Source organism: Ambystoma mexicanum, chromosome 4q (assembly GCF_040938575.1).
Source record: "Ambystoma mexicanum isolate Mex_15411 chromosome 4q, UKY_AmexF1_1, whole genome shotgun sequence".
NCBI lineage: Eukaryota > Metazoa > Chordata > Amphibia > Caudata > Ambystomatidae > Ambystoma > Ambystoma mexicanum.
In genome coordinates, this window is record NC_090928.1 from 125,057,071 (window position 1) to 125,083,137 (window position 26,067).

Genomic DNA, 26,067 nt, shown 5'->3' on the forward strand with positions numbered 1-26,067 from the left:
AAAAAGTCATGATTTCTGGTACGGTTGTTGAGGAGAACTAACCTCCTCTGGATTTCTTGGGAACTTCTCATATCCCTTGGGTGGAAATGTCTTTGAAGGCCACTGTATCTCTGGGTATTTATGTATCCCTTATGATCTGAAATGTACTGCTAGGGTCTTAGTTTTCTTTTTCAGTTTAGCTGCATGTTTATCGGCTTTGAAGACATTGTGGACTCTCTTTCATTGAGGAGACCGGAAAAAGCTTAGCCCCTTTAAAGGGAAGTTTCAAGAGCCCCCGTAAATCAATCCCCAACATGAATGTGTCTAAACCAACACAAATGTACTCTTATGGCTAGTGCAGATGCTCTTACACCATCAAAAGCTAGGTCGAGGAGCAGTTCCACCTCACACTGTGACATCCCCAGGATTGGTGCACAATCACAGCCATCATTAATGGCCTTGTACAGCTTCTGAAAGAACCACAGATCAGCATACACTGTATATAAATCATATATACTTGCATTGAGGAAGAGGTGGGCTTTGTCACATTATTTTTTAATTGTTGAATCCACCTTCTCGTCTTTAACTGCTTCATGAACGAGAATCCAGTGAGTCTGGAGAGCATGCACTCTATCTGGATTGACTCAGGTGTGGTGGGTTCTTCACCCTTGAGAGAATACAGCTTGAATCTGAAGCTTGGCACTAATATCCAGCCCGTATAAGGACAGAGAAAGCCATTTTTGGCAAGTGCCTGTGTGTCACGTCTCCCGCACCAAGTGCACCCCCTACAGGTGCTCTTTCCCCGCCCTCGGCCTCCGTCCCTCCCACTACCCCACACACGCACCCTGGCTCACGTACTTCCTTGCGCCCCCTCGCCCATCATGGTAGATTGCAGCATGGCAGACCTGGCGTCTATCGCCCCTCCCGTTCTTGGCAGCTGAACTGGAGGATTCCGTTTCATCATAGCGCCTTGCGCTGCCCACAGAGACCCGCGCGTCACGGATCATGTGATTTTCCATCACGCAACAACGCTTCCGTGTCACGCATCACGTGACTTCTGCCATTGGTTAAAGGCATCCGGAAACAAGGAGTGTTGCTTCACAGCCGTTTTCCTCCTGGATTACGTGACGCTTAGTTCTACGGTTTTGAATTACGGATTGTTTCCTCGACCACACCTTTGCTCCACAGACTGTTTTGCCTGCTCCCTCATTCTGTTTTGGACTTCGACCTCCTGTTGCCTGACTACGCTTTGCTCCACGGATTGCTCTGCCTCACCCTTCTACTGTTCGAACTTTGGACCTCCTGTTACCTGACTACGCTTTGCTCCACGGATTGCTCTGCCTGCACCCTTATTACTGTTTCGGATTTTAGACCTCCTGTTGCCTGACCACGGTATTGTCCCTGGATACTCTACGGATCACGTCTCTTTATCTTGGAACTTGGCCTCAGGCCCCACGCTAGGTGTTTGCCTGTCTATACCCCTGACCTCATCCAGCTACTGCCCCGGGGTCCAGTTCTTCCTCACGTCTCTGGGCGACCTTTCAAGTACACATAGGTAAGCAGTGTCAAGTTACCTGTGTTCTTGTGTTTATGGCTCCTGCTCTGTACATAACCTCACAATCCATTGCCTTACAGCGTTCAAGGGGTTCTTCTGGCTGTTCCTGAATCCAGGCCCAACGGACTACCACACCTGTGTCCTCACAGGCAGTATTTCTGGTGTTGTCTGCGTGGTACTTGGGGACGGAGGTATTCATACTCTGCACGACCATCAAGTCCATAACAGACTGTGAAGCCTTTTGGCCGTTCAGAATATGAATCCCTCCGCCGGGGACCCAGTGACCGCTTTAATGCAGGCCGTGGCGGCCCTTAGGACCGACATGGCCGCAGCCACAACCGCCATTCACCACCGCCTAGACGCCTTGCAGAGCACACGTTATCCTCTACCTGCAGACACCGAGTTCGGGGACCCTGCCCCTCCAGTCCAGCCTGTCCCTGCTCCAGCCCCCGCCCCCACTCCCGTGTTGCTCCCGACCTCCTTCCCTCTTGCTGCCCCAGAACGCTACCAGGGTGACCCACGTAAATACCACACCTTCATAAACCAATGTAAGCTACACTTCTTGTGCAGACCCCAGGCCTTCCCCGACTCTGTCACAAAGGCCGCCTTTCTTTTGTCTCATCTATCCGGAGTAGCGGCTACCTGGGCAAACCCGTTGCTAGAGAACGACCACCCTGCTTTATACGACTTCGAGCTTCTCGTAACAGAGATGGCTAAAGTGTTTGACACCCGCTATAAGGCCCGGTCAAGGGACCTGGAACTACTGGATCTCTCACAGGGTAGGCAAACACTGATTGAGTACATCACCCGGTACAATCAGCTCGCCGCTGAGACTTCCTGGCCAGAGGAAAAGAAGGCGATCGTGTTCTGCCGAGGTCTATGCAACGCCATGAAGGACGCCCTTTCGGTGGTTCCTGCCCTTCCCTCTGTGTTCACGGATCTTGTAGACCTTGCACTACAGGTGGACGCCCGGAGGTCCGAACGGAAGGCAGAAACAACGTTCACCGGCCAGTCAACCCCGGCCCCTTCTCCCGCCGGTTCCGAACCATGCAAATAGGCGGGATTCGAAGCCCGATAACACAGTCCGAACGGGAACGTCGGAGAACCGACAACGCCTGTTTTTGTTGCGGGCTAAATGGACACTACGTAAGGGAATGCCCCCGACGACCAAGGAACAAGGCGTCGGGTTTTCAGAAGGCTCGCCCATGATACAGGGTGCACCAGCGAGCCCGTCCACGACCCCCACTGAACCCGCCTTCGGTCCTATCAGACCGGTTGTGGCTCACGCCCTTTTGAAACCTACCAGGGAGATCGTCCATGCTGTTCAGATCGTGATCGACTCCGGGGCCACGGGTTGTTTCATAGACATCGCATTAGCCCATCGTCTCAATCTGCCCCTGATTCAAAAAGAACACCCAGAACCAGTGCAAGCAGTTGATGGCACGTCCCTGGCCTCTGGTCCGATCAAACACCAGACCGCGCCTCTGGAAGTGGTGATACAAAGCACCCATAAGGAGAACCTGCCATTTGACCTCATCACCACGCCACAGATCGGTGTCATTTTGGGTATCCCCTGGTTAAGGCACCACAACCCTTTGATTAATTGGGGGACGGGACAAGTAACGTTTGAGTCAGAGGAATGCCAGCACTTCTGCCTAACAGAACCAGAGTCACTCTCCTCTCCCGCCATGATCCTCGGCGCTATGGCTTCCTCCCGTATCAGGGACATAGTACCCGACACCACGTCATCACATACCATGGGAGCTGTTATGGCAGGCATTCCCGTGGACTACCACGACTATCATATGGTTTTTGACAAAGTTACAGCGGAGGGTCTACCTCCACACAGACCCTACGACTGTCCTATCGACCTTCTCCCGGATGCTCCCATACCAAGGGGTAGGATCTACTCGTTATCGCAGTCTGAGGAACGGGCCTTAAAGGAATACATCCAGCAAGCCTTGCGTTTGGGTCATATCCGCCCTTCCTGTTCTCCAGCTGCCAGTCCTATATTTTTCGTGCCAAAAAAGGAAGGCGATCTGCGCCCATGCGTAGACTATAGACGGTTAAATGCTATCACCGTAAAGAACAGGTACCCCATTCCGCTCATCTCCACGCTACTGGACAGGTTGACGAAGGCGTCCCTCTTTACCAAGTTAGACCTGAGAGGGGCATACAACCTAATCCGCATGCGGCGTGGAGACGAATGGAAAACAGCATTCTGCTCCCGACAGGGATTATTTGAGTATACCGTGATGCCCTTCGGGCTCTGTAACGCCCCTGCAACGTTCCAACGTTTCATCAACAACGTATTCTCTGACATCCTGGATACGTATGTGGTGGTCTATTTGGACGACATATTGATCCATTCGTCCTCCTTGAACGAACATGTCGCTCATGTCAGAGAGGTCCTCTCACACCTCAAGAAGAACGCCTTATTCGCCAAGCCCGAGAAATGCTTGTTTCATACGAGGGAGGTAGAGTTCCTAGGTTTTCACATCACCCCTGGAGGGTTATCCATGAATCAGTCAAAGGTCCGTGCTGTCACAGAGTGGCCAGTCCCTGTCAACCTCAAACAACTCCAGTCTTTTCTCGGCTTTGCTAACTTTTACCGGCGATTCATCGCCGGCTTCTCTTCCATTGTATCCCCACTGACCAAGCTGACCAGCCCTCTTGTCCCCTTCGCCTGGTCCTCTGTACACCAGGAGGCCTTCAAGGCGCTTAAGTCCAGGTTTGTTTCTGCCCCTGTGTTACAGCACCCTGACCCGGACCTCCCGTTTGTACTAGAGGCAGACGCTTCCTCGTTCGCTCTGGGTGCCATACTGTCCCAGCCATGTCCAGCCACGGGTAGTTTGCATCCGGTAGCATACCACTCACGGAAGTTCTCCGTACCCGAGTCCCATTACACAGTGACTGAGAAAGAGCTGCTGGCCATCAAGGACGCCCTCCAATCATGGCGACATCACCTCATGGGGGCGAAACACCAAACGGTAGTGTACACGGACCACAAGAACCTACAGGACCTGGCCTCTCTTAAGTGCGTGAATAGTAGACAAGTGCGTTGGCACTTGTTCTTTGCTGCCTTTGATTTCGTGGTTAAGCACAGGCCAGGTCTCGTTCACGGCAAGGCGGATGCTCTTTCCCGCTCTCCCGGGGGGGAACCACTGTCTTTGTTCCCAGACACGTTGTTGGGGAAGGGCCATGTTATTTGTTTATGTACACCATCCCCGCCCATGCTTACCGCCATTAGGCAATGGGTCTCCCAACACCCACATGCGCTCACTGAATGAGACATCGTACTTCAGGAGGGGTTGCCGTTTGTCCAGGGCAAGCTGTTCCTTCCCACGTGCGATGTGTGCAACCAGGCGCTTGTCTGGTCTCACGATGCTGCCATAAATGGTCATCCAGGGCAGCAACGCACCCTGGATCTGCTACACCGGTGGTGCTGGTGGCCGTCCATGAGAAGGGATATAGAGAACTACGTAAACACCTGTTCGATATGTGCCTAATGCAAGTCACGTAGAGGACGTCCCCTGGGCTTACTCCAGCCGCTGCCCGTTCCCCCCAGACCATGGCATACTATCTCCATGGATCTTGTCACGGACCTACCACGCAGACAGGGTTATGACACCATCTGGGTTATCGTGGACTCCTACACTAAAATGGCTCGCTTCATTCCCTGTACCGGCATACCCTCAGCCCCGACATTGGCCCGCTTATTCTTCAAGACAGTCTTTTGTCTCTTTGGTCTTCCACAGGTCATCGTATCGGATCGCGGGTCGCAGTTTACTTCCTGTTTCTGGCGTGCCCTTACCAAGCTCCTGGGTATTGATGCTCGCTTCTCCTCAGCCTATCACCCAGAAAGCGATGGGCAGACCGAGAGAGTGAATCAGGCCATGGAACAGTATCTGCGTTGTTTGACCCTCCAGTACCAAGACTCCTGGTCCAATCTGCTCCACCTCGCTGAATTCGCATACAACAACTCACGACACTCAGCTACTGGTTTCTCCCCTTTCTATTCTATGTATGGACAACATCGACGCACCCTCCCGCTCCCTGATCTCTCCTCTGCCACTCCTGCTGCCAACGCCTGTGTTCGCGACCTGGCCGGTGTCCATGCTCAAACCCTTATCCATCTCCGTGAGGCCCAGACGGTTATGAAGACGAAGGCAGACAGGAGGCGGTCAGTGGCCCCTGAGTACCGCGTGGGTGACCGGGTGTGGCTGTCGACCCGGCACTTACGTATCCCTGGTTGTCGCAAGTTGCTGCCTCGTTTCGTTGGTCCCTACAAAATCGCAAAGGTCCTGAACCCCGTGGCTTTCCGCCATACTGTTCCTCCTGCTTGGCGGATCCATTCGGTGTTCCATACCTCTCTCCTCAAGCCCTGCCTTGCTCCTACCCGTGTCAGTGCTCCGCCCGCACCTGTCTCGGTGTCCTCCCCGGATGTCTTCGAGGTCAGTGCTATCATGAGTTCCCGCTTTCACAGGGGTCGCCTTCAGTATCTCGTGGACTGGGTGGGTTATGGTCCTGAGGACCGCTCTCGGGTTTCCTCCCGTGATGTCCATGCCCCACTTCTTGTTGCTCGTTTTCATAGGGACTGCCCTGTCTGCCCACGGGGTCGTGGGCCATTGAGGGGGGACTCTGTCACGTCTCCCGCACCAAGTGCACCCCCTACAGGTGCTCTTTCCCCGCCCTCGGCCTCCGTCCCTCCCACTACCCCACATACGCACCCTGGCTCACGTACTTCCTTGCGCCCCCTCGCCCATCATGGTAGATTGCAGCATGGCAGTCCTGGCGTCTATCGCCCCTCCCGTTCTTGGCAGCTGAACTGGAGGATTCCGTTTCAACATAGCGCCTTGCGCTGCCCACAGAGACCCGTGCGTCACGGATCACGTGATTTTCCATCACGCAGCAACGCTTCCGTGTCACGCATCACGTGACTTCTGCCATTGGTTAAAGGCGTCCGGAAACAAGGAGCGTTGCTTCACAGCTGTTTTCCTCCTGGATTACGTGACGCTTAGTTCTACGGTTTTGAATTACGGATTGTTTCCTCGACCACGCTTTGCTCCACAGACTGTTTTGCCTGCTCCCTCATTCTCTTTTGGACTTCGACCTCCTGTTGCCTGACTATGCTTTGCTCCACTGATTGCTCTGCCTCACCCTTCTACTGTTCAAACTTTGGACCTCCTGTTACCTGACTACGCTTTGCTCCACGGATTGCTCTGCCTGCACCCATATTACTGTTTCGGATTTTAGACCTCCTGTTGCCTGACCACGGTATTGTCCCTGGATACTCTACGGATCACGCCTCTTTATCTTGGAACTTGGCCTCAGGCCCCACGCTAGGTGTTTGCCTGTCTATACCCCTGACCTCATCCAGCTACTGCCCCGGGGTCCAGTTCTTCCTCACGTCTCTGGGCGACCTTTCAAGTACACATAGGTAAGAGTGTCAAGTTACCTGTGTTCTTGTGTTTATGCCTCCTGCTCTGTACATAACCTCACAATCCATTGCCTTACAGCGTTCAAGGGGTTCTTCTGGCTGTTCCTGAATCCAGGCCCAACGGACTACCACACCTGTGGCCTCAAAGACCGCACAGGCAGTATTTCTGGTGTTGTCTGTGTGGTACTTGGGGACGGAGGTATTCATACTCTGCAAGACCATCAAGTCCATAACACTGTGCTATGCTTGTTCACTGCATTGCATCGGCTTGCTACGAGGCAGCAACCATTAACTGACAGACCTTCTGCCTTTTCAAACCAAGGCGAACCGACCAGGTGACTAAAATATATGAAACCCGGTCAAACATTCCTTAACACATTGTAGTCTAAGTCCTGTGGGCATTCTCATCTTTAATTTGTTTAATTTTTTTTTATTTGTCTATGGTTCAATTGCAAATATAGAACCTTTACAAAATTTAAAAGGATTAAAACAAAAATAAAACATTTTCAAGTGTAGTTACATTCATATTTTATTTCATATTGCAATTCAAAATCCCTTATTAGAGTTTTAAAAAAATAGACATCTATGTCGCATGGTTAACAAGTTCTTTTTCTATGTGCTTGCACAAGCTGACCAATTCGAAAACAAGAGGTTTATGTGCTCCCTGCATCATCCGTGCCCAAAGAAAATGCAAACAGTCCGCAAAGTCGATGTTAACAAATTTCCTCAGGCGGTTAGTGCGCATAGATTTAAAGTGGGGGCATTCAAGAATTAAATGTTTCAAAGTTTCCCGAGGCTCATTACATTCTGGGAAGCGACAATTAGTTTGTGTAGCACCATTTCTATTCCAGTTAGCAGTTCTTTCTCTGGTATGATACAAGTTAATTCTAAACCATATATAAGCCTTCCTAGTATAATTACATGGGAATAGCATAACATGGTCCAATCTCAGCAAGCGGGGTTTAGTAAACATACCATATTCACTATACATTTTATATTGTGATATTCTTTCTATTGTCAACCTCCAATCTAGTACAAAGAGGTTTTTTTTGGCGTGAGCCGGACGCTGGTGGACATCTTCAATGGAAATATTGAGTGATTTCAATAATTGCTCCATAGTGGATTGATATTGTGAAAAGGACCCTGAATAAGTGGAGTCCACCAATTCATGCATATCTTCATATAAGCAATTTTTTGGTGGAAAGTAGATTTTTTCATATCTACATAATTGGCGCCATTTCCAGCGTCCGGATAAAGCCACAAGTCCAAACTCGTGTCTAATTATTGCATTAGGAACTGACATTGGTAATTGCATGGCCATTTTGATTAATGAACCCTGGATACAGTCCAATATGTCACTCATGTCACAAAGGCAAATATCAAGGCAGTAAAGGATAACGCTTTCTATTTTAAGCATCAGAAAATCCAACATAGGCATAAGTGAAAATTTACAAAATTTTCGTTAAATCATTTTTAACTGCGATAATAATGGACGGATCTTGTTTTTAATTAATTCCGTCCAAACTTTTTTGGAGTTCTGAGCTACGAGATAATATTCTAAGTAAATCGCGTTAGTGACACACGAAATTTTAGTTTGCATGATCACCCATTCGTATCCTTGACTGTTTTGTTTGGTACCAAATTTCAAGATTGCAGTTTTTACAGGGTTTGGAGCTAAATTGTGTGCTATAGCAAATCCCTCAAACAATAGAAGTTTCTTTTGCAATCCCGCAGGTGTTGGATCAAGGATGACAATGTCATCTGCGAATGCCATCCATTTAAGGAGCAATGAACCAATTTTTACTGCAAACAAATTATGGCATTCCCATTCTTTATCCAAATCTGCAAGATAAGGATTAAAGAATGTTGCTGCGAGGTTACACCCTTGCTTGAGCCCAATCAAGGTTTTAATTGGATCTGTTATTCGTCCATCGGCTGAGATCTTAATCCTGTATGAGTTATTGGTATGTAATTGGATGAACCAAAAGCGTATGACCGATGGAATTCCCATAATTCGCATCTTATTCCACAGAAGATTACGAATAACGTTATCAAACGCTGCCGTCATGTCCATTCCACTCCTGAAACCTGTTTGGTATCTTGAATATAGATCATTTTCCGCTATAAATTTGTCTAAATCGTGTAGGAGAAGAATAGAGAACAATTTTGCGTCAGTGTCAATCAACAAAATAGGTCTATAGTTCTGTGGGAGTGCAGGGTCGCCCTTTTTTAAAAATGGGTACAATATTCGCAGTAGACCAAGAAGTTGGAATAGTTCCGGAGCTAATAATGGATTCAAATTTAATGTTCAAGAATCTAGCCCAAAATTCCGGATCGGCCTTGTAAAGGCACGGAGGGAGGCCATCTGCAGATTTAGATTTAGATTCTCAGCAGATTTAGAGAAAGAAAGTTTCGAGATAGCCCATTTGATATCTGTTAGAGACCATTCCAAACAAGCAATCTTACTATAACAAAGCTCAAACTCGGATGTAACTTTAAGTTTAATTGGCATCTGGTATTTGGTTAGTATGTAGTCTTCCCATGTTTGCTTCGAAATGCAATTATGCGTTATCAATGTCGAGGACTTATCGCCACTCCTCAGTGCTCGCCAAATCGCTCTGGTATCATGGGATACTAATGCTTTAATAAGATTGCAGTTCTCCTTATTATAGTTTAGAATGCGGGCCTGCTTAAGATCCTGCTTGTAAGATTTAAGTATTTGAATACGTTTCTTTTGATAGTGTAAGGATCCCAGGGACTTTATTTTGAGTCGTTTTAGGGCCTTATTTTTCTCTCTTTTTAAATATTTACATATACTGTCAAACGGGTGAAAGTGTTTCACCTTAGTATATTTTTTAGTGAAATGAGTTAGTGTTTTCTTGAATAGTTCCGAGAAGTGCTGGATGGGTGGGATAGTATCGGAATTATTCAGATAAATAAGAGATTGTACCTCAGACGAAACATATTTGATAAATTGCAAACATAAATTGTGATTCCATCTAACAGATATCAATGGGCAATCACTCTCTACCAGAGCCAGAGCTGGATTAATGGCTAAAAATGCACATTCCATGTTAAGTATACATGAAACTCGGGCATGATCACTGCCTGAAATTTGACTAGTATATAGGGGTGAAGTAAGAACTGTGAGCATCCTTGTAGTAAATATAAAATCAATAGTTGAGTTCTTGCTTCCACGTGACCAAGTAATTTGGGATTTACCATCACCATTATTTATCATGTCCATGTCCCAATCGCCGAGGAGCTCTCTAAATTTCAAACCCCTTCCCGATGATAAGGAAGAGGACTTGGCAGATCCTTGCCCGCTAGGGTCTCTGCAGTCACAATTGAAGTCCCCGCCTAAGATGATTTCAAGGGACTGGTGGTTATCAGATATATTTGAAAGTCAGTCGTCAAGTTCTTCCAATATCCCATCAATTGTCATCACTGCAGGATTCCAATATAGAGATAATATTAGGATGAGTGGAATGCTCTTTAAGTGGGTTTCCACTAATACACACAATACACTCGAAGATTCCCGTATCCCATTTGATTTGAAATTAACGGAATTATTAATTGCAAAAGGGAGACCCCCGCTTGGGCGACCTTGATGTGACCTCTTTGCGAATGTGCAGTGTGTAGTATAGCCGGGAATTATAAGAGTATTCATCTGCATAGTTTCCTGTAAGATCAAAATAGTTGGTTCATCCCCAGGCAGTAACAATGAGCGCCAAAACATGAGATTGGAAAAGCTACAAGTATTCCATGATAGAACTATAAAAGGGGTTTTATCCAGGAGCTATGGCTTGGCATTATGATTGGTTGCCCCAACAATAGCGTTGAACAATGGTTCTAGCCATGGCATGGCTGTTGACCTTGCTACTTGCGAGAATAGTGCTTGCAGATCGGGTTCAACATTAGGGTTGGGTACCTGAGGAGTCTCATCAAATAGCAGTGCCTTCGAGAGCATGGGATCAACATATGCTAAAAATTCATCAGCAGTGGATTCCAGTTCGAAAGTGAAAAGCCTGAGCCCATGATTTTTTATCTCATCACGATTAAGCCGGAGGAATTTTAAGATAGACTCTGAACTAAGATAGGAAACAGCTCTATAATTGTTAGTTTGAGCAATTGATACTCTCAGAATATCTTCCGAGCAAAAAGGGCCAGAATGAAGGAACGATTAATACGCCTCCCATCCGTGACGTTAATATCCCCTTCAAAGCCAACCAAGTAAGTTTGTTCCTTCACTTTGTTTGGAGGTATCTGATTACTCTCACTGGTTCGTGGTAAGGGGGAATTTACAACTCAGACTTGTGGGACATGTAAAGATGGAGCAGAACGTGGAGACAATTTAATATTTATGGGGTCCCCACTATGGACATAATTTTGCTTTTCCTGGGAGTCTTTTTCAATATTCTCAACAGTATTCCTTACCAGACTGGAATGTGATATAGTTTCAGTCCTTTCTACCTCTGCTGTTATAAAAGTGGCTAACTGTTTCAATGTTTCAGCATTAAGTGTGCCATGTTGAAGAGCTGCATCCAAAATATTGCGTGGGTCAAAAAGAATGTTAGCAGCGTCCACATTGCTTTTTCCTGGCAAAGTTTTACTTAGAGCAGGGCCATGTATAGAGATGCGATTAGTAGAAAAAATCGTTTTAATGTCTTCCTTCTCCTGCTCAGTAGAGATTTTAATTTCTAAGGAGGTGGTAAATTTCTTCTCCACATCTAAACTTGGCCGGAATAACTTTCCTTTCGCGCTAATGGTAGTAACGTGATCAGATTGGTCTTTTACACTTGGTACTTCTACTAATTAAGTTTTACCCATGCCATTAGACATATTTGCGTTACCAATACTTTGCGTCTTTAAATCCATGGAAGCTCCAAGTTCTGCGATAGCTGGGAGCAAACAGCACTATATGATTTAACCAGGGGTAATTTAGTGCCCATGTCAGGGATACCAATGGATTTCTCAGGTATAAATACATTCCTGGTCGTACAGTTTCTACCCAAAATCGGAAAGTAGTTGTTTATATTGGGTTTATTTTTAATGATATTAGCAGTTTTAGGCCCTTTACTTCCTGCTTCATTGGGTCTTGTGTCAATATTGGCCAGAGGAGCATTTCTTAATAGGTCGCTGGGCTTAGAGTCAAGGCTTGTCAATTTAATTGTTTTCGTGCAAATATTCAGGGGGGGCTCCGCCCTTTCAATTTCTACTAAAGGATTATTCTTTAGGGTTGACATCGGTGTAAGTACTTCTTGGCTCTCCTTAGATAATTCCTGAACATCGATGCATTCTTCATCTGAGATGGCTATAATTGCTTCCTGGCCTATAGTATGTACAAAGTCAGGTGGCGATACTAGTGCAATGTTATCACTCTTGACACCCAACTTCTTAGCCATGGATTCCTTTTGCCTCTTCAAGAATCTTTTTGTTGCTCTTAGATGTGCTTTTTTTACACGACGTGACATAAAAGACACATTCTCTTCAACATGAGAGATGGCTTGATCACTCTGCTGTTCTTCATTGATAACTTTCACAAGTATTGAGGGACTATCCGGAGGGACCTCGTGTTGAGGCATCGAGGCAAAATGTATTGAAATCATCTGATTCACAGCATCTACAGATGCTTTCAATTCATTGATTTCATGAGAGCAATTGCAATTTCGATTATCAGAGATTGGAGCTGGCTGCAAAAAAGATATGCCTCCTATTTCATTGCTAGGCAAATTATGTTTTTGTATTTGAGGTGGAAAGTGAGGCGTTACATGACTGTTAATAGTTCGTAGTGTTTCAGCAGCCATAATAAATCCCTCAATTTTGTCCATTTGTGAACATAAATGTTGTAATGTTGCTTTAACGTTTTTTAACTCTAAATGTGTCAAATCGTGACCTTTATCCAGTAAATCAAGTATTTTAATGATTATTGGAAAGGTACACAGAGATTGGGTAACTTTCTCGGTGGGACGAAGATGTGTCTCTGATGAATCTAATTGGGTAGACCTAATAAATACATCAGTTGCTTCTGGGGTGTAGGATAGTCGCGGAGGTAATACATCCTGATTAATGTCACAGTGCCCATCTTTATCATGTTCGATATTGAAACTTAGTTCACCTATCAAACTTGCATTGATCCCATGCTGCTTATCCCGCAATGTACAGACTAACGGTGTAAGCGTGGATATGGCGCAGGATATACGTGCATCAAGAGCAGCAATATTTTTTATAGTGCTGTCATGGGATTCTTCAGTAGATTGGTGGATCTGTAGCACTGATGTGGAAGATTCATGCACTACATTTGACTGGTAATTGGATGGATTATGAGTCCTCTTGTATTTAGGAAGAATAGTATTCGAGATGGTGGAAAGTGCGCTTGTTTCAGTAGCATGTATCATCACATTGTGAGCTGCTGAATTCAATTGAGCATTAAATTCCCCCAATTCGCTTGAAATTTCTACATCTAACGTAAGAGGTTCAATGTATGAAGTTCTTCCTTTACAAACCATCGCATCAATACCGGTAGATGTCAAGGGGGAAACGCTAGAAAGCGCAGCCAGCTCATTACATTTGCTTCTTAAACCTCTAGCCTTATCTATGTTTTTTCCATGCTCCACACACTTTATAATTGTTTAACGTTAATCGTAACAAAATGCAAAATAGTCAGTGGTTTAGTTCGAAAGTCAAAGATAAGATGGTCAAAGCCTCAAATAAGAACTATTTATGGTTTCCGTTAGGCAATATAACCTTGTATAACCAGCCCCCTGCTTACCGCGCATCGCACAGCAAACAGCCAACAGTACTTCCGTACTTCACGGGTGCGCAGGGGGCTGGATATTTGACTCTTCCTGGGGGCGGGATACACGCGTCACGTGAGCGCGAGCTCAGACGCTTTTCTTAAAGGTCCAGTGCAGTTCACACTCGAAAGCGGTGCAACTTCAAACACCGTCCTCCAGTTCCAATTTTAATCGAGGAGAACAGAGTTCATCAACAGCCAACAGTACTTCCGTACTTGACAGGATTCTCATCTTTATTGTGTGTTTGTACTATTCTCAAATTGGGTACCTTATCCAGTAGGAACCCCCCTAGGAAAGAATATTTCAAATCACTCTCTTGATCCTCCGCCCTACAGGTTGATGTTGGTAGTAAAGTTGCTCCTTTATAGCAGTCAGATGTTAGTTTTGTAGGAGTAGACAGCCACTCTGCTTAGGTCCCCGTCCAATGGACAGGATACAATATCCAGGGACTGTTGGAAAGTGGAGGTATTTATACGTGGGGGAGGACTACAATAAATACATATGAGTTCTGTCAAGAGGTTGGTAACTTACATGGACGAGGAAGTAATGCTGGATTCCTACAGCTTTCTATTGCTTCTAATCACAGTAATAATAGATGTTGTTTTCAACCTATTTAATGACGGACAATGTATTAAGCAAGATGAATGGCTGAGCCAGCCCTGCCGGGAGTCGAACCTGTGACGTTCTGGCGGGCTACACGTGCAGCGGACAACATGCGACCTCTCTACAAGCTTGACTGCTGACGTAGATCTAATTATTTGCCTTCAATGGATAATTGGGTTACAGTCAGCCAACAAATATTTTATTTTTAGTAGATTGTGACATTCTATGGTAGAGGTCTCCTTACCTCAATAGATAAAACATGGAATTATTATTATTAAAAGCACCGTTGGGGAATGAAGACGACGTTAATAAATCATAGTTATTATAAGAGCATAGAGAACCGGGCGCCATTGTGTAAATACGCTGTAGCTTATAGGTGCACGAAATAAGAAGCACTTTCTTAGTAGTAAAATAAATATTGATGATAATGATAATAATTATAATTTCGGTGCATAAATATTCATCCATATTTATCTGAGTACGCAATATTCCCCGGCACCTTTCACCTCAAGAATTACTGTTAATCAATCCGACCTTGACCAGTGATTCCCAGTAGGTGCCGCTTTCTGCATCCCAGTTTGAATGACTGCTGCTGCTGGCAAATCCCAGCGTGTCCTTTTCAGAGGGGTCTGAGAGAGAGTATGCTGTGGAAAGCGTGAATAATGGTGTTGGCTGTATGTGGGTGGAAGAGTTCCTATTGAGAGAAATGCAATGCATGCACTCTTAGTTTTAAGACAGCGACGTCACCGGGCAATGTATCCTCTGTGTTGCAGGATCAGACCGAGTTGTTCGCTTATGGCATCCCAACATATTCACCAAGTCAGTGGGAGAACTGACTGGACACTTGTTTTCCGTCACCGAGGTGGCCATCAACGAAGTGGACCAGCATGTCATCAGCCTTTCCACTGCAAGGGTAAAGTAAATTACTTGTATTCTAAACGACGAAGGCCCAAATTATGTGTACACTGCATCGATACAGTGCAATTTTCCCCAGGGCAATCAATACATGTTACGGTGCAAATATGCGATGCAAACAATCATTTTTGCCCGTGGGCTCATTACATTTTATGTACGATGAGAGAGAGGTGCAGATTGCTTTATTCTTCATAGTGACAAAAAGCAAAAAATAGCCTTCGTGCCTTTAACAGGTGCACGTATTGGAACCGTATATTAATATTCTACTGTGGCGTGGGAATAGCTGGATCTTGAAGCCCTTTCGGTAGCACGTGCTTCCATCGAGAAAGTACATTCTGGGGAAATATATTCAAAAGGTTACATGGCTGAACTGTGGCCTGTCTGCTCCGTCTGGTTTCCACATGCCCTTTTATTCTACTGGCCCCACCCACTGCATCCAATTGACTTTTCTGTGCGCAGAGAGGATGGTCGTTTCATACATGCCAACATTCGGAAGCTGCTGAGAGGGAGATTTCTACAGTGTAATCGGGAGACAACAATTTTGCCATGGAAATGCATTGGGGAAATAATTATTTTAGGTGGGAGAATGTGAAAAATAGCAATATTTTTCACTCGAAAATCGGGAGTCTCCTGCCTAAATCGGGAGGGTTGGCATGTATGTCGTTTGCCCGCAGTACAGAAGCGTCAGAGGGTCACTGATGTCAAGAGGAAATTTGGGGCCTGCCTGAGCAACCAGCCACTAGGCGCCAACCGCGCAAGGCGGTGGACTTTCTTTCTTTCTTTCAATTATCAGAGGCGTGGGCGGACCCACGCAGGCGCTTCCCCATCCTAAAGGATGATGTGCACCAGACCCACCAATCAATACTTAGCTTACATAAACTCACAACTCCTCCCACCGCCCCGTCTGCCTCACAAAATCCAACATCACACTGCTCCTCCTCCTGCCTCTCACCCCGTCACCTCCCAGCAAAGTCCTCCCACTCAGCTCAGCCACACCTAGCGCAGTCAACCGAACCCTCATCAATTCTCTCTCTTCAACATGTCTCTCACACCTAAGCAAAAAATGTCCCACAGTCTCAGGCACCCCACACACCGCACAGTCCCTCGACTCACGCTTCCCCACTCGAAACAGACAGTCATCTCGCATAGACGAGGTCTTGACCTGCATTAGTCTACGTCATGCTGAGCCGAACCCGGTACTCTTGTTTAGAACGGCTCTGCGCGCAGCTTACTGAGCAAAGCCTTTCTGAAATGTGTTGCAAAAACATCAGATGCATTATTTGTCATAGTATTGGAACCCAATGCTACATCGTGGCATGGTTATTAAAAGGTAGTTGCTCTAGCAAGGAAAACAATTGAGGGAAGTAAAAAAGAAATCTTTTACCATTTGCTTTGTTTTTAGAGCTACTGTGGGAATGACAATCTGCTTGCTTTCCTTCTGCGGCAATAACTGCTATGATTTCATATTTGTCTTAGTGCTTTTATTGGGTTTAGCACTTCACTAGGCACCCACAGAAGTATGACCCAGAAACAGCTCAAAAGATAAAATCACGGGTTTAGGAAACAGGTGTGAGTTGTGAAGTTTTCTACACCTAGAAGCATTTTAAAGAGAGCTGATACGATAAGTTGGTAATTTGATATTAGTAATAATTTAGATAATCATTTACGAAGGTAATTGCTGTTTCTGTGTATATTATGTGATTTGCATTGTACAGGAAATCATTATAGCTATAGTGTGTATAGGATATGATATATGATAAGTCATTTATAACGCAACTGCATGCAAGTGTTTCACATGTTATGTTCATTTCTATTGGGTATTATATCCCAAAATATGTTTTTTTATTTTAAATTTTGTTTTATTAAAGGTTAGGCACTAAGTACATCTGTGTTACAGACAAGGTTATAAACAACACATTGGGATCACTTAAATGAATATCATACAACTTTAATAAAATGTACAGTCAATTTGAAATTTGGTTAAAAAAGTAATTAATCTAAGAACTACATCAAGCAAAAATGTAATTTAAAAAAAATCTAAAATCCTGCAATCGTGAAAGTAAATACACATGGCAAGTATACCAACCTGTGTTACCTTAATCAACACATTCAGGCAAAGCGTTTTGCTATGCGTTGCAAAGTACTCATGGTTATACAGAGAGATTCAGCCAAGCACCCAACATGTCTATATAACTTTCCGTGCATGCCTTGCATACAAAAGTAGGCGGCCTAAAGTGATGTATAACAGTGTAATGGTAGTAGTCTGTAGAAGAAAGAGAGGGAGAAGTGCATGTTTTAAAACACGTTCCAACTGTAAATAAACTGATTAGTCATATGGTTCCAGGAAGGGACCCCAGATAGCCCTAAATGAATCAAGGTCTTTGCAACAAGGTTGATTGTCCTTTCAAAGGTAGAGAGAGCTTGCAGCTCATGAATCCATTCCTCAATGTCAATTCTGTTAGCTGATTTCCAAGCACGTAGAATTAACTTCCTCGCCTTCATGCAGCCTCTGATCATCCAGGCCCTGCTTGCTTTCCGTAGGTCACATAGCAATTTATCATCACCCATGATAATGTCAGAGTGCACACAATAATGTAGGAGAGTACTCGACACTCTCCCCCGAACCACAGAAGCCGAATGAATCGACTCTCCACCCGTGGTTGGCACAGACACCTGACTTGAGTACACAGGACACCACCTAGCAGCCAATGGGGGGAAGAGGGGTTAGGGAGAGGTTGTGGATAGGTGTGGGGGAGTTTAGGAAAACCGGGTAGAGGTGTGGGGAAACCTAAGTTGGATAGGAACGGGGGAAGCACCAGGGAAAAACCCTCCTTAACTTCAACCTGCATACATATTAACCTGACTCTTACGGTAACCTGCTCCGTTCTGAACCAGCCCTACACAGACCTTAACACACCTTGATACGTGTGCACATGAAACAGACATACACATAGCAATAAGCAGAATGAACACATAACAATGGAAATCTCTCCATGGATGAAAAAACAGAACACATGGCCCCTGGGGCGCGTAGAAGCAACACAAAACACATATCACAAAATCATGCCTCTCTCATGTCTGATGAACATTGTGGGGTTTCTTAACTGATCTACCCCTCCGTCCGGTTGCAGATCACTTAGTACACCTTTTCCCTCCCTTCTCCGCGTGTGCGGGTGAAAACACCACTACTCTCACACACTGTAAACCTTTTCAACGTATAATGTTCGTTTTGTTGTAGTTTTCTTTTGCAAAGTCAAATGAAGCCACAGCATGTTACAGTAAGAAAGTTTTGTCAGCGTTCGTTTGAATAAGGAAACACAGAGCGCACTTATCTGAGTTCCGAGAGGCCCCGCGGGACCTCTCGGAAGAAATGTAGACCGCCGTGAACTGCTGCCGGTGACAGCATGCCCCTCATTGCACCAGACGTATAACACGGGGAACCAATGGTAGCCGCCCTTAATCACCGTTCATTCTGTCAGTATTCCTTCCGTGTCCCGTTCTCGTCCCTCCGCTCATGCTGCACTCAATAACGAAAATAAGCCACACCTGCGTGTGCGCGCTTGCTTCGTTTATGCTGCCTCTCATCAATAGCAGCTGGCAACGCGCACGCACAGAACTACAGCCTTTCCCACAGCATGATGGGAATTGTAGTCTTTTGTTTCCTCTGCCGGCACGCCACTTATACAAGAACCCTTTTAATGCCCTTACTCCTAACATTACCTCCTCTCCGAGGCCTCTTTCCAGGACCAGGTTTTGCTGGATGTCGTAAATGAAAGAGTTTTACTAACCTGGGAGCGTGCACCGCCTATGCCGGTTCCCATGAACAATCTTCCGGTCCATAACCTACCCACTGAATAAAGTACCATAACCTTTGCTTCTTCCTCTTGACATCCAAAATTCTTTTCACCTCATATTCCTCTTGTCCATCTTTCACAATAGGCGGTTACCGTTTGGTCCTCATACTGGGAGTGCAGGTTGAAGTAAAGACACATGAAATACCGGGCGTAAAGGTAAGGTCTTTGGTAAACGTAATTTCAATGCAGTATCTGATACACATTTACATATTTCATAAGGACCAATAAATCTAGGCATACATTTACGGGATCCTATTAATGCTAAATTTTTTGTTGACAACCACACTTTATCCCCAATATGATACTGAGGACTCCCTTGCCTATGCTTATCAGCCTGTTCTTTATATGCTCGCTTAGCTTTTTCCAAATTTACGCGTGCTCTCTGCCTGATGTTCAAAAGCAACTGCTTACGCTCTTGTAACACTGGCATATTGTCTGTATCTGGTAAGTGTTCGGGTATCATGTTTTGCTCATGCCCGTACAAACATTCATTAGGTGCCATTCCCAGGGAGCTATGATAGGTGTTATTATATGTAAACTCTGCCAGCCACAATGCCTGTACCCACGAGTCTCTGCCATCTCCCAGATAACCTCTCAGGTATTGTTCCAACGTCTGGTTCACTCTTTCCATTTGCCCATCAGTTTGGGGGTGATAACTAGTAGACAAGGCACAGTTGATCCCCAACATCCGACAGAAAGCACGCCAAAACCTTGATTTAAACTGAGAACCTCTATCAGAGACAATACTTTTTGGCAAACCATGCAATCTAACCACATGTTGTAAAAATAACTGGCCAACTTGCCCGCCCCTGGAATTCCCATGCATGGGATAAAATGAGCTTGTTTGGACAGGAAATCCACCACCACTCAGATTGTATCAAACTGGTTATCCGGTGGTAAATCAGTAAGGAAATCCATAGAAAGATGAGTCCAGGCTCTTTCAGGAGTGGGCAAGGGCTGGAGTAACCCTCGCTTTTTGCCATGATCAGCCTTGTCCCATGCACAGTTCTCACATTGTAACAAATACCTCTCCACATCCTTTCTCATATCTGGCCACTAAAAGTAGCAGAAGTAAAGGCTCCCTTCAATTCCTTAAAAGCCTTTTCTGCCTCTGGACTCCATTCAAATTTGCTCGACTTTTTGCGTAGTTGTGTGATGGGAGTGACTATGTTAGAAAAATTACCAATAAACCACCGATAGAAATTGGCGAACCCAAGAAAGGATTGGATATTTTTAATACACTGTGGAGAGGGCCATTGCATCACTGCCTGTACTTTCTTGGGATCCATAACCACCCCTGTAGGTGTCAAAATAAATCCCGCAAACTCCACATGCTTCACATTGAATGCACACTTTTCTAGTTTTACACATAGTTGATATTCTTGAAGGCGTTGCAACACTGCCCTTACATGTAGTACATGCTGCTCAGAGGATTCTGAATAAATCAAAATGTCATCAATGTAGACGATAACAAAAATATCAATATAGTCTCTCAAAACTTCTTGCATAAAAAACTGAAAGGCTGTAGGGGCATTACATAAACCAAACGGCATTACAAGATACTAAAACAACCCAAACTTAGTCCGGAAAGCAGTTTTCCACTCATCCCCCTCTTTTACTCTGATCAAATGATAGGCCCCTCTCAAATCCAACTTAGTGTAAACCTGTGCCGCCCGCACCTGATCTAACAATACTGAAATCAAAGGTGAAGGAAATCTATTCTTAACCATAACCTTATTTAAGGCACGATAGTCAATACATGTTCGTAATGTGCCTTCCTTCTTAGGAACAAAAAATAAAGGTGAAGAAACTGGTGAAGTGGAATGCCTGATAAAACCTTTAGCCAGCATCTCGTCTAAATATTCTCTGAGATATTTATTTTCAGTTTCTGTGAGTGCATAAATGCGACTGCAAGGCAACTTTGCCGCTTCCTCTAAATCAATTACACAATCATAAGGTCGATGAGGGGGTAATCTTTCAGCTCCTCCCTTGTCAAAGACCTTTGCAAATTCCCTATACTGCTCGGGGATTCCTGAATCCACCACTCCCACTGCTGCTTCTACTACACCTCTTTCCGCCAATCATGTGGCCGGCCCTATTTCAATAAACATGTGTGCCTGACACTTCTGTTCCTCAAACCATAATGTCTGTTTCTTCCAAACAATCCTCGGATTATGTTTTCTTAACCAGGGCATTCCTAAAATCAGCCCAAACTGAGGTGCTGCTATTAAGTCGAAAGTAATGTCTTCCTTATGACCTGACATGCATACCATCTCCAATTTCTCTGTTTGCTTCCGAACAGGCCCAGACACCAATGGGGAGCCGTCCACAGACTGTACTCCTTCCACCCTCTCCTTATCTTGTACGGGTAATTCTAACTGTTCAGCCAAAGCTATATCTACAAAATTGCCCGTTGCTCCTGAATACACCATTGCCCATACCTCTTTCTGACCGAAAGCAAAACACAATGCCACCAATATATACAAATGAGATGTTCTACTTCTCACCGTATTTGCCACCCATCTGGGGAACCTCAATTCACTCGGGCCCGTCATCTGTGTTCCCCTTACGGCTGGCCTAATTCTTTTCCCGCTTCCTTCTTGTTCATGTCCCCCCCTCTCTCTGAGGAGTATTGGGGCATGTCCGTATGAAATGTCCTGCCTGTCCACAATACATACATAAACTATTACTTTTTACGCTCTTCCTTTTCTGCTGCTGTTAATGGCCCTCTGATGCTCCCAATTTGCATGGGTTCCACCTCGCTCATCCTCCCTCCTCTACTCCTGTCTAATCTTACAAAAGGGCCCACTTCCGGTCTTTTCCTGTCCCCCTTCCTCTCTGTTATTCTGTGATCCAAACGTAATGCTAAATCTATCATAGCTGTACATGTTCGAGGTTGTAGTTCCACTTGAGCAATCGCATCCTTTAATTCTTCTTTCAACCCCTGATAGAATAACACTATTTGTTTATTCTCTGGCCATTCCATTTCTATTACCAACCTGTTAAATTCAGTCACATATGTTACTAGGTCTCTAGTGCCCTGTATTAATCCTAACAACTCCTTATCCTGTGCCAAAGACACCTCCCGTCGGTCAAAAAGTCAACCAAATTCTACCAAAAACCCATCCCAATTGTATAGTAAAGGATCATCTTTCTGCACCAGAGGCATTGCCCAGGCTGCGGCATCCCCCGACAAATAGGATATCACAAACGCCGTTCTGGCCTGTATGGTCTCAAACGCTGTGGGTTTACACAAGAAATGTAACCTGCATTGTGTGAGGAAAGTCATATACTTCCGGGGATCCCCGAAAACCGTTCAGGCGATGCTAACGGTACGCTACTGGGAGGTTGAACAATTACTGTGCGATTTTGGCTAGGGACGTTCTCTCTTGTCTGAGACCCAGTAGCCCCTTCCAAAGGAGTTTGTTGAGCTACCAAACCTTGTACTTGAGTCTTCAAAGTATCTGCCTCTTGGAGAGCATGTGCTAATTCTAGCTGAATATCTTGGAGTGCCTTGAGCACATCGGCCAACGGCAGAGTAGTCAAATCCATTTGGCTTGGGTGGTTTTAAGTATCCCAATATGGGGGTGGCTTATTATGTCAGAGTGCACACAATAATGGAGGAGAGTACTCGACACTCTCCCCCGAACCACAGAAGCCGAATTAATTGATTCTCCACCCGTGGTTGGCACAGGTGCCTGACTTGAGTACACAGGATACCACGTGGCAGCCAATGGGGGGAAGAGGGGTTAGGGAGAGGTTGTGGATAGGTGTGGGGGAGTTTAGGAAAACCGGGTAGAGGTGTAGGGAAACATAAATTGGATAGTAAGGGGGGAAGCACCAGGGAAAAACCCTCCTTAACTTCAACCTGCATACATATTAACCTGACTCTGACGGTAACCTGCTCCGTTCTGAACCAGCCCTACACAGACCTTAGCACACCTTGATACGTGTGCACATGAAACAGACATACACATAGCAATAAGGAGAATGAACACATAACAATGGAAATCTTTCCGTGGATGAAGAAACAGAACACATGGCCCCTGGGGCGCGTAGAAGCAACACAAAACACATATCACAAAATCATGCCTCTCTCATGACTGATGAACATTGTGGAGTTTCTTAACTGATCTACCCCTCTGTCTGGTTGCAGATCACTTAGTACACCTTTTCCCTCCCTTCTCCGCGTGTGCGGGTGAAAACACCACTACTCTCACACACTGTAAACCTTTTCAACGTATAATGTTCGTTTTGTTGTAGTTTTCTTTTGCAAAGTCAAATGAAGCCACAGCATGTTACAGTAAGCAAATTTTGTCAGCGTTCGTTTGAGTAAGGAAACACTGAGCGCACTTATCTATGTTCCGAGAGGCCCTGCGGGACCTCTTTGAAGAAATGTAGACCGCCGCGAACTGCTGCCGGTGACAGCATGCCCCTCCTCGCACCAAATGTATTACACAGGGAACCAACGGTAGCCACCCTTAATCACTGTTCATTCTGTCAGTATTCCTTCCGTGTCCCGTTCTCGTCTCTCTGCTCACGCTGCACTCAATAGCGAAAATAAGCCACACCTGCGTGTGCGCCGTTGCTTTATTTATGCTGCCTCTCATCAATAGCAGCTGGCAACGTGCGCGCACAGAACTACAGCCTTTCCCACAGCATGATGGGAATTGTAGTCTTGTTTCCTTTGCCGGCACGCCACTTATACAAGAACCCTTTTAATGTGCTTACTCCTAACAGATAAAGACAGACATTTCTCTGGAATGTTGTTTTCCAGGACCAGATTAATCCTTTCTGATACCTCTGTCTGAAATTGCTTCGTCTTGGGACACAACCAGTTCATGTGGGTCAAAGTGCCCTTTTGTCTCTTGCATCCCCACAATGATCACTGCCACACATATTTATTTTATACATTCTATCTATCAGGTGTTTAATATACACAGTGCAGAAGCTTAATCTGTCTGGCTCTTAGGCCCCAATCAATTGAAACAAACCTAATATTTTTGCAGCATCTTGACCAAGTATCAGGTGTCAAATTTCCATCAAGTTCCTGGGTCTATAGCTGCAAGGCATCTGTTTTTAACCCCCATCCCAATACGAAAAGCCGGAAGAAGGATGCTGCTAAATGAGCAGTGGACATGCACGTTTCTATTTTCAGCAACACATCATGCAGTGCAGCCTGTCAAGTTGCGTCTCATAAACAAGTGACCATAGGGCATCCATTCCCCATTCTCAAGGAAGTCTCTGATGTATTGATTGCCAACCAGATATCAGCTCAGCCAGAATATAACACGACCTTGAAATTGGATTTTGGGGTTGTGCCATATGGATGCCTCAGGGAAGATTACTGGGCTAGCTCCAAAAATGTCCCATATAGCGTGCCAGCTCTCCTTCAGGAATTCCGTGAGTGGATTCTTCTCTCAAGATCTTCCAGCCTTGGTGTTGACAGTGGAGCCTGGATCCAATGGTGAATTGATGCTAGCTTCAGCCTGTGCCCAAACATTGACATCTAGTTTTGACATTCCATATATGTGTCTCAACGAGAAAGCCAGGTGGTAAAGTTTAAAATTGGGGATATTCATTTTCCCCCCAATGCCGCCGGCAGTTGTAATTTCCACAGAGCTAGTCTGGGATGTTTATTTTCCAAGATGAAGCTTTCTATCATAACATCAAACTCCTTGAAAAGGCCACTCAGGGTTTGAGAGAAAGCATTGGACGAATATAGTTAGTCCTGGGTGAGATGTACATTTTGATACTGTTGACCTTGCCCCATAAGGAGAGTTTCAGGAGAGACTGTCTTGTCAGATCATGTTTGAATTTAGGTAGTAGGGCAGCAAAGCTGATTTGCCTTAAATCTTTAAAAATGGAAATAAATAAATAAATAAAATAAATGATTGCATTTGATGGACCTAAGAAGCTGGATAGGAGACACGTTTCACAGATGCGAGCGAAAGGGAGGAGTCGCTCTGTACACTCTAGTACATTACCAAGAACGTCTTGTCAGATTATCATGTTTTGCATTATGTTCAGAACATGGGCATCCACCGTTCGGTGCCTAAGCTAAATCAGAACGATACCGTAGATTTTAACCAAATGCAATTTTACCTAAGGAGAAGTAACCAAATTTATTTGACCGAAAATGGTAGGCAAGTTGTATATGTGTAGTGCATAATAGGTGGAGTAAGGGTAAACGTTATGGTAGGGAGGGGTAAGCGGAGGCTGCAGGGGGTTAAAAAGTAAACGTTAATTTCGATTTTCAGTAAAATGGATTTGGTCACTTCTCCATTAGGTAAATTCTTTTCGATCAAATCTACCCCATCCAAATCAGAAGAATGTTGACTTGAACAGTAACCAGATGCATGCGCTGACTCTAGACTGTTTTGGAAACAGCCAGGTGTTTGATTGTCCCTCAGAGTGCCTTGTTCCATATCCCAATGTTGCCTTTTAACTTGTGTATGGCATTTGCCACATTCTTCATGATCCATGCCACTTTACAGATGGCACAAGCGGTATTCTCCATGTCTGCACATGTTACCTAGCCAGAACTTCCAGATCAGTCTGACAAACCTCTGCAGCCTACATGCAGTGTTTGATTTCCCAAAGGAAGTTATGGTTAGGTGCCCTACGACATTATCTTGGCCACCATCTCCTGGCATGCTCCCTGCCAAGACTGTCATCCTGGGCGTTGAGGGCTAGGTTACCCCCATTATCATCCTCATCGAAATGATGATGGCAACCATAGTCAGGGTCCTCAGTATCTTTATGCCACAATGTGCAGATGATGGTGAAAACTCACAAAAGATCTCCACTTGGATTGCTTACCTAGGACAAGGGAGAACAATTGCCCCTAAGACACAAACAGATAATTGGCTGGGTTGGGAGCAAAGCAGAAATAGTCTGTCTCCTTGTCAGTCCAGGACTCTC

General features: G+C 45.3%; 1 protein-coding gene across 1 annotated transcript in view; it reads left to right on the forward strand.

Annotated features, from left to right (window-relative positions):
- Positions 1–26,067, forward strand: part of WDR64 (WD repeat domain 64) — a 1,979,698-nt gene that overhangs the window by 632,354 nt on the left and 1,321,277 nt on the right. The window contains exon 10 of the mRNA XM_069607651.1: positions 15,148–15,287. Within this exon, the coding sequence (XP_069463752.1) occupies positions 15,148–15,287 (140 nt within the window). The remainder of the gene's footprint in view (positions 1–15,147; positions 15,288–26,067) is intronic.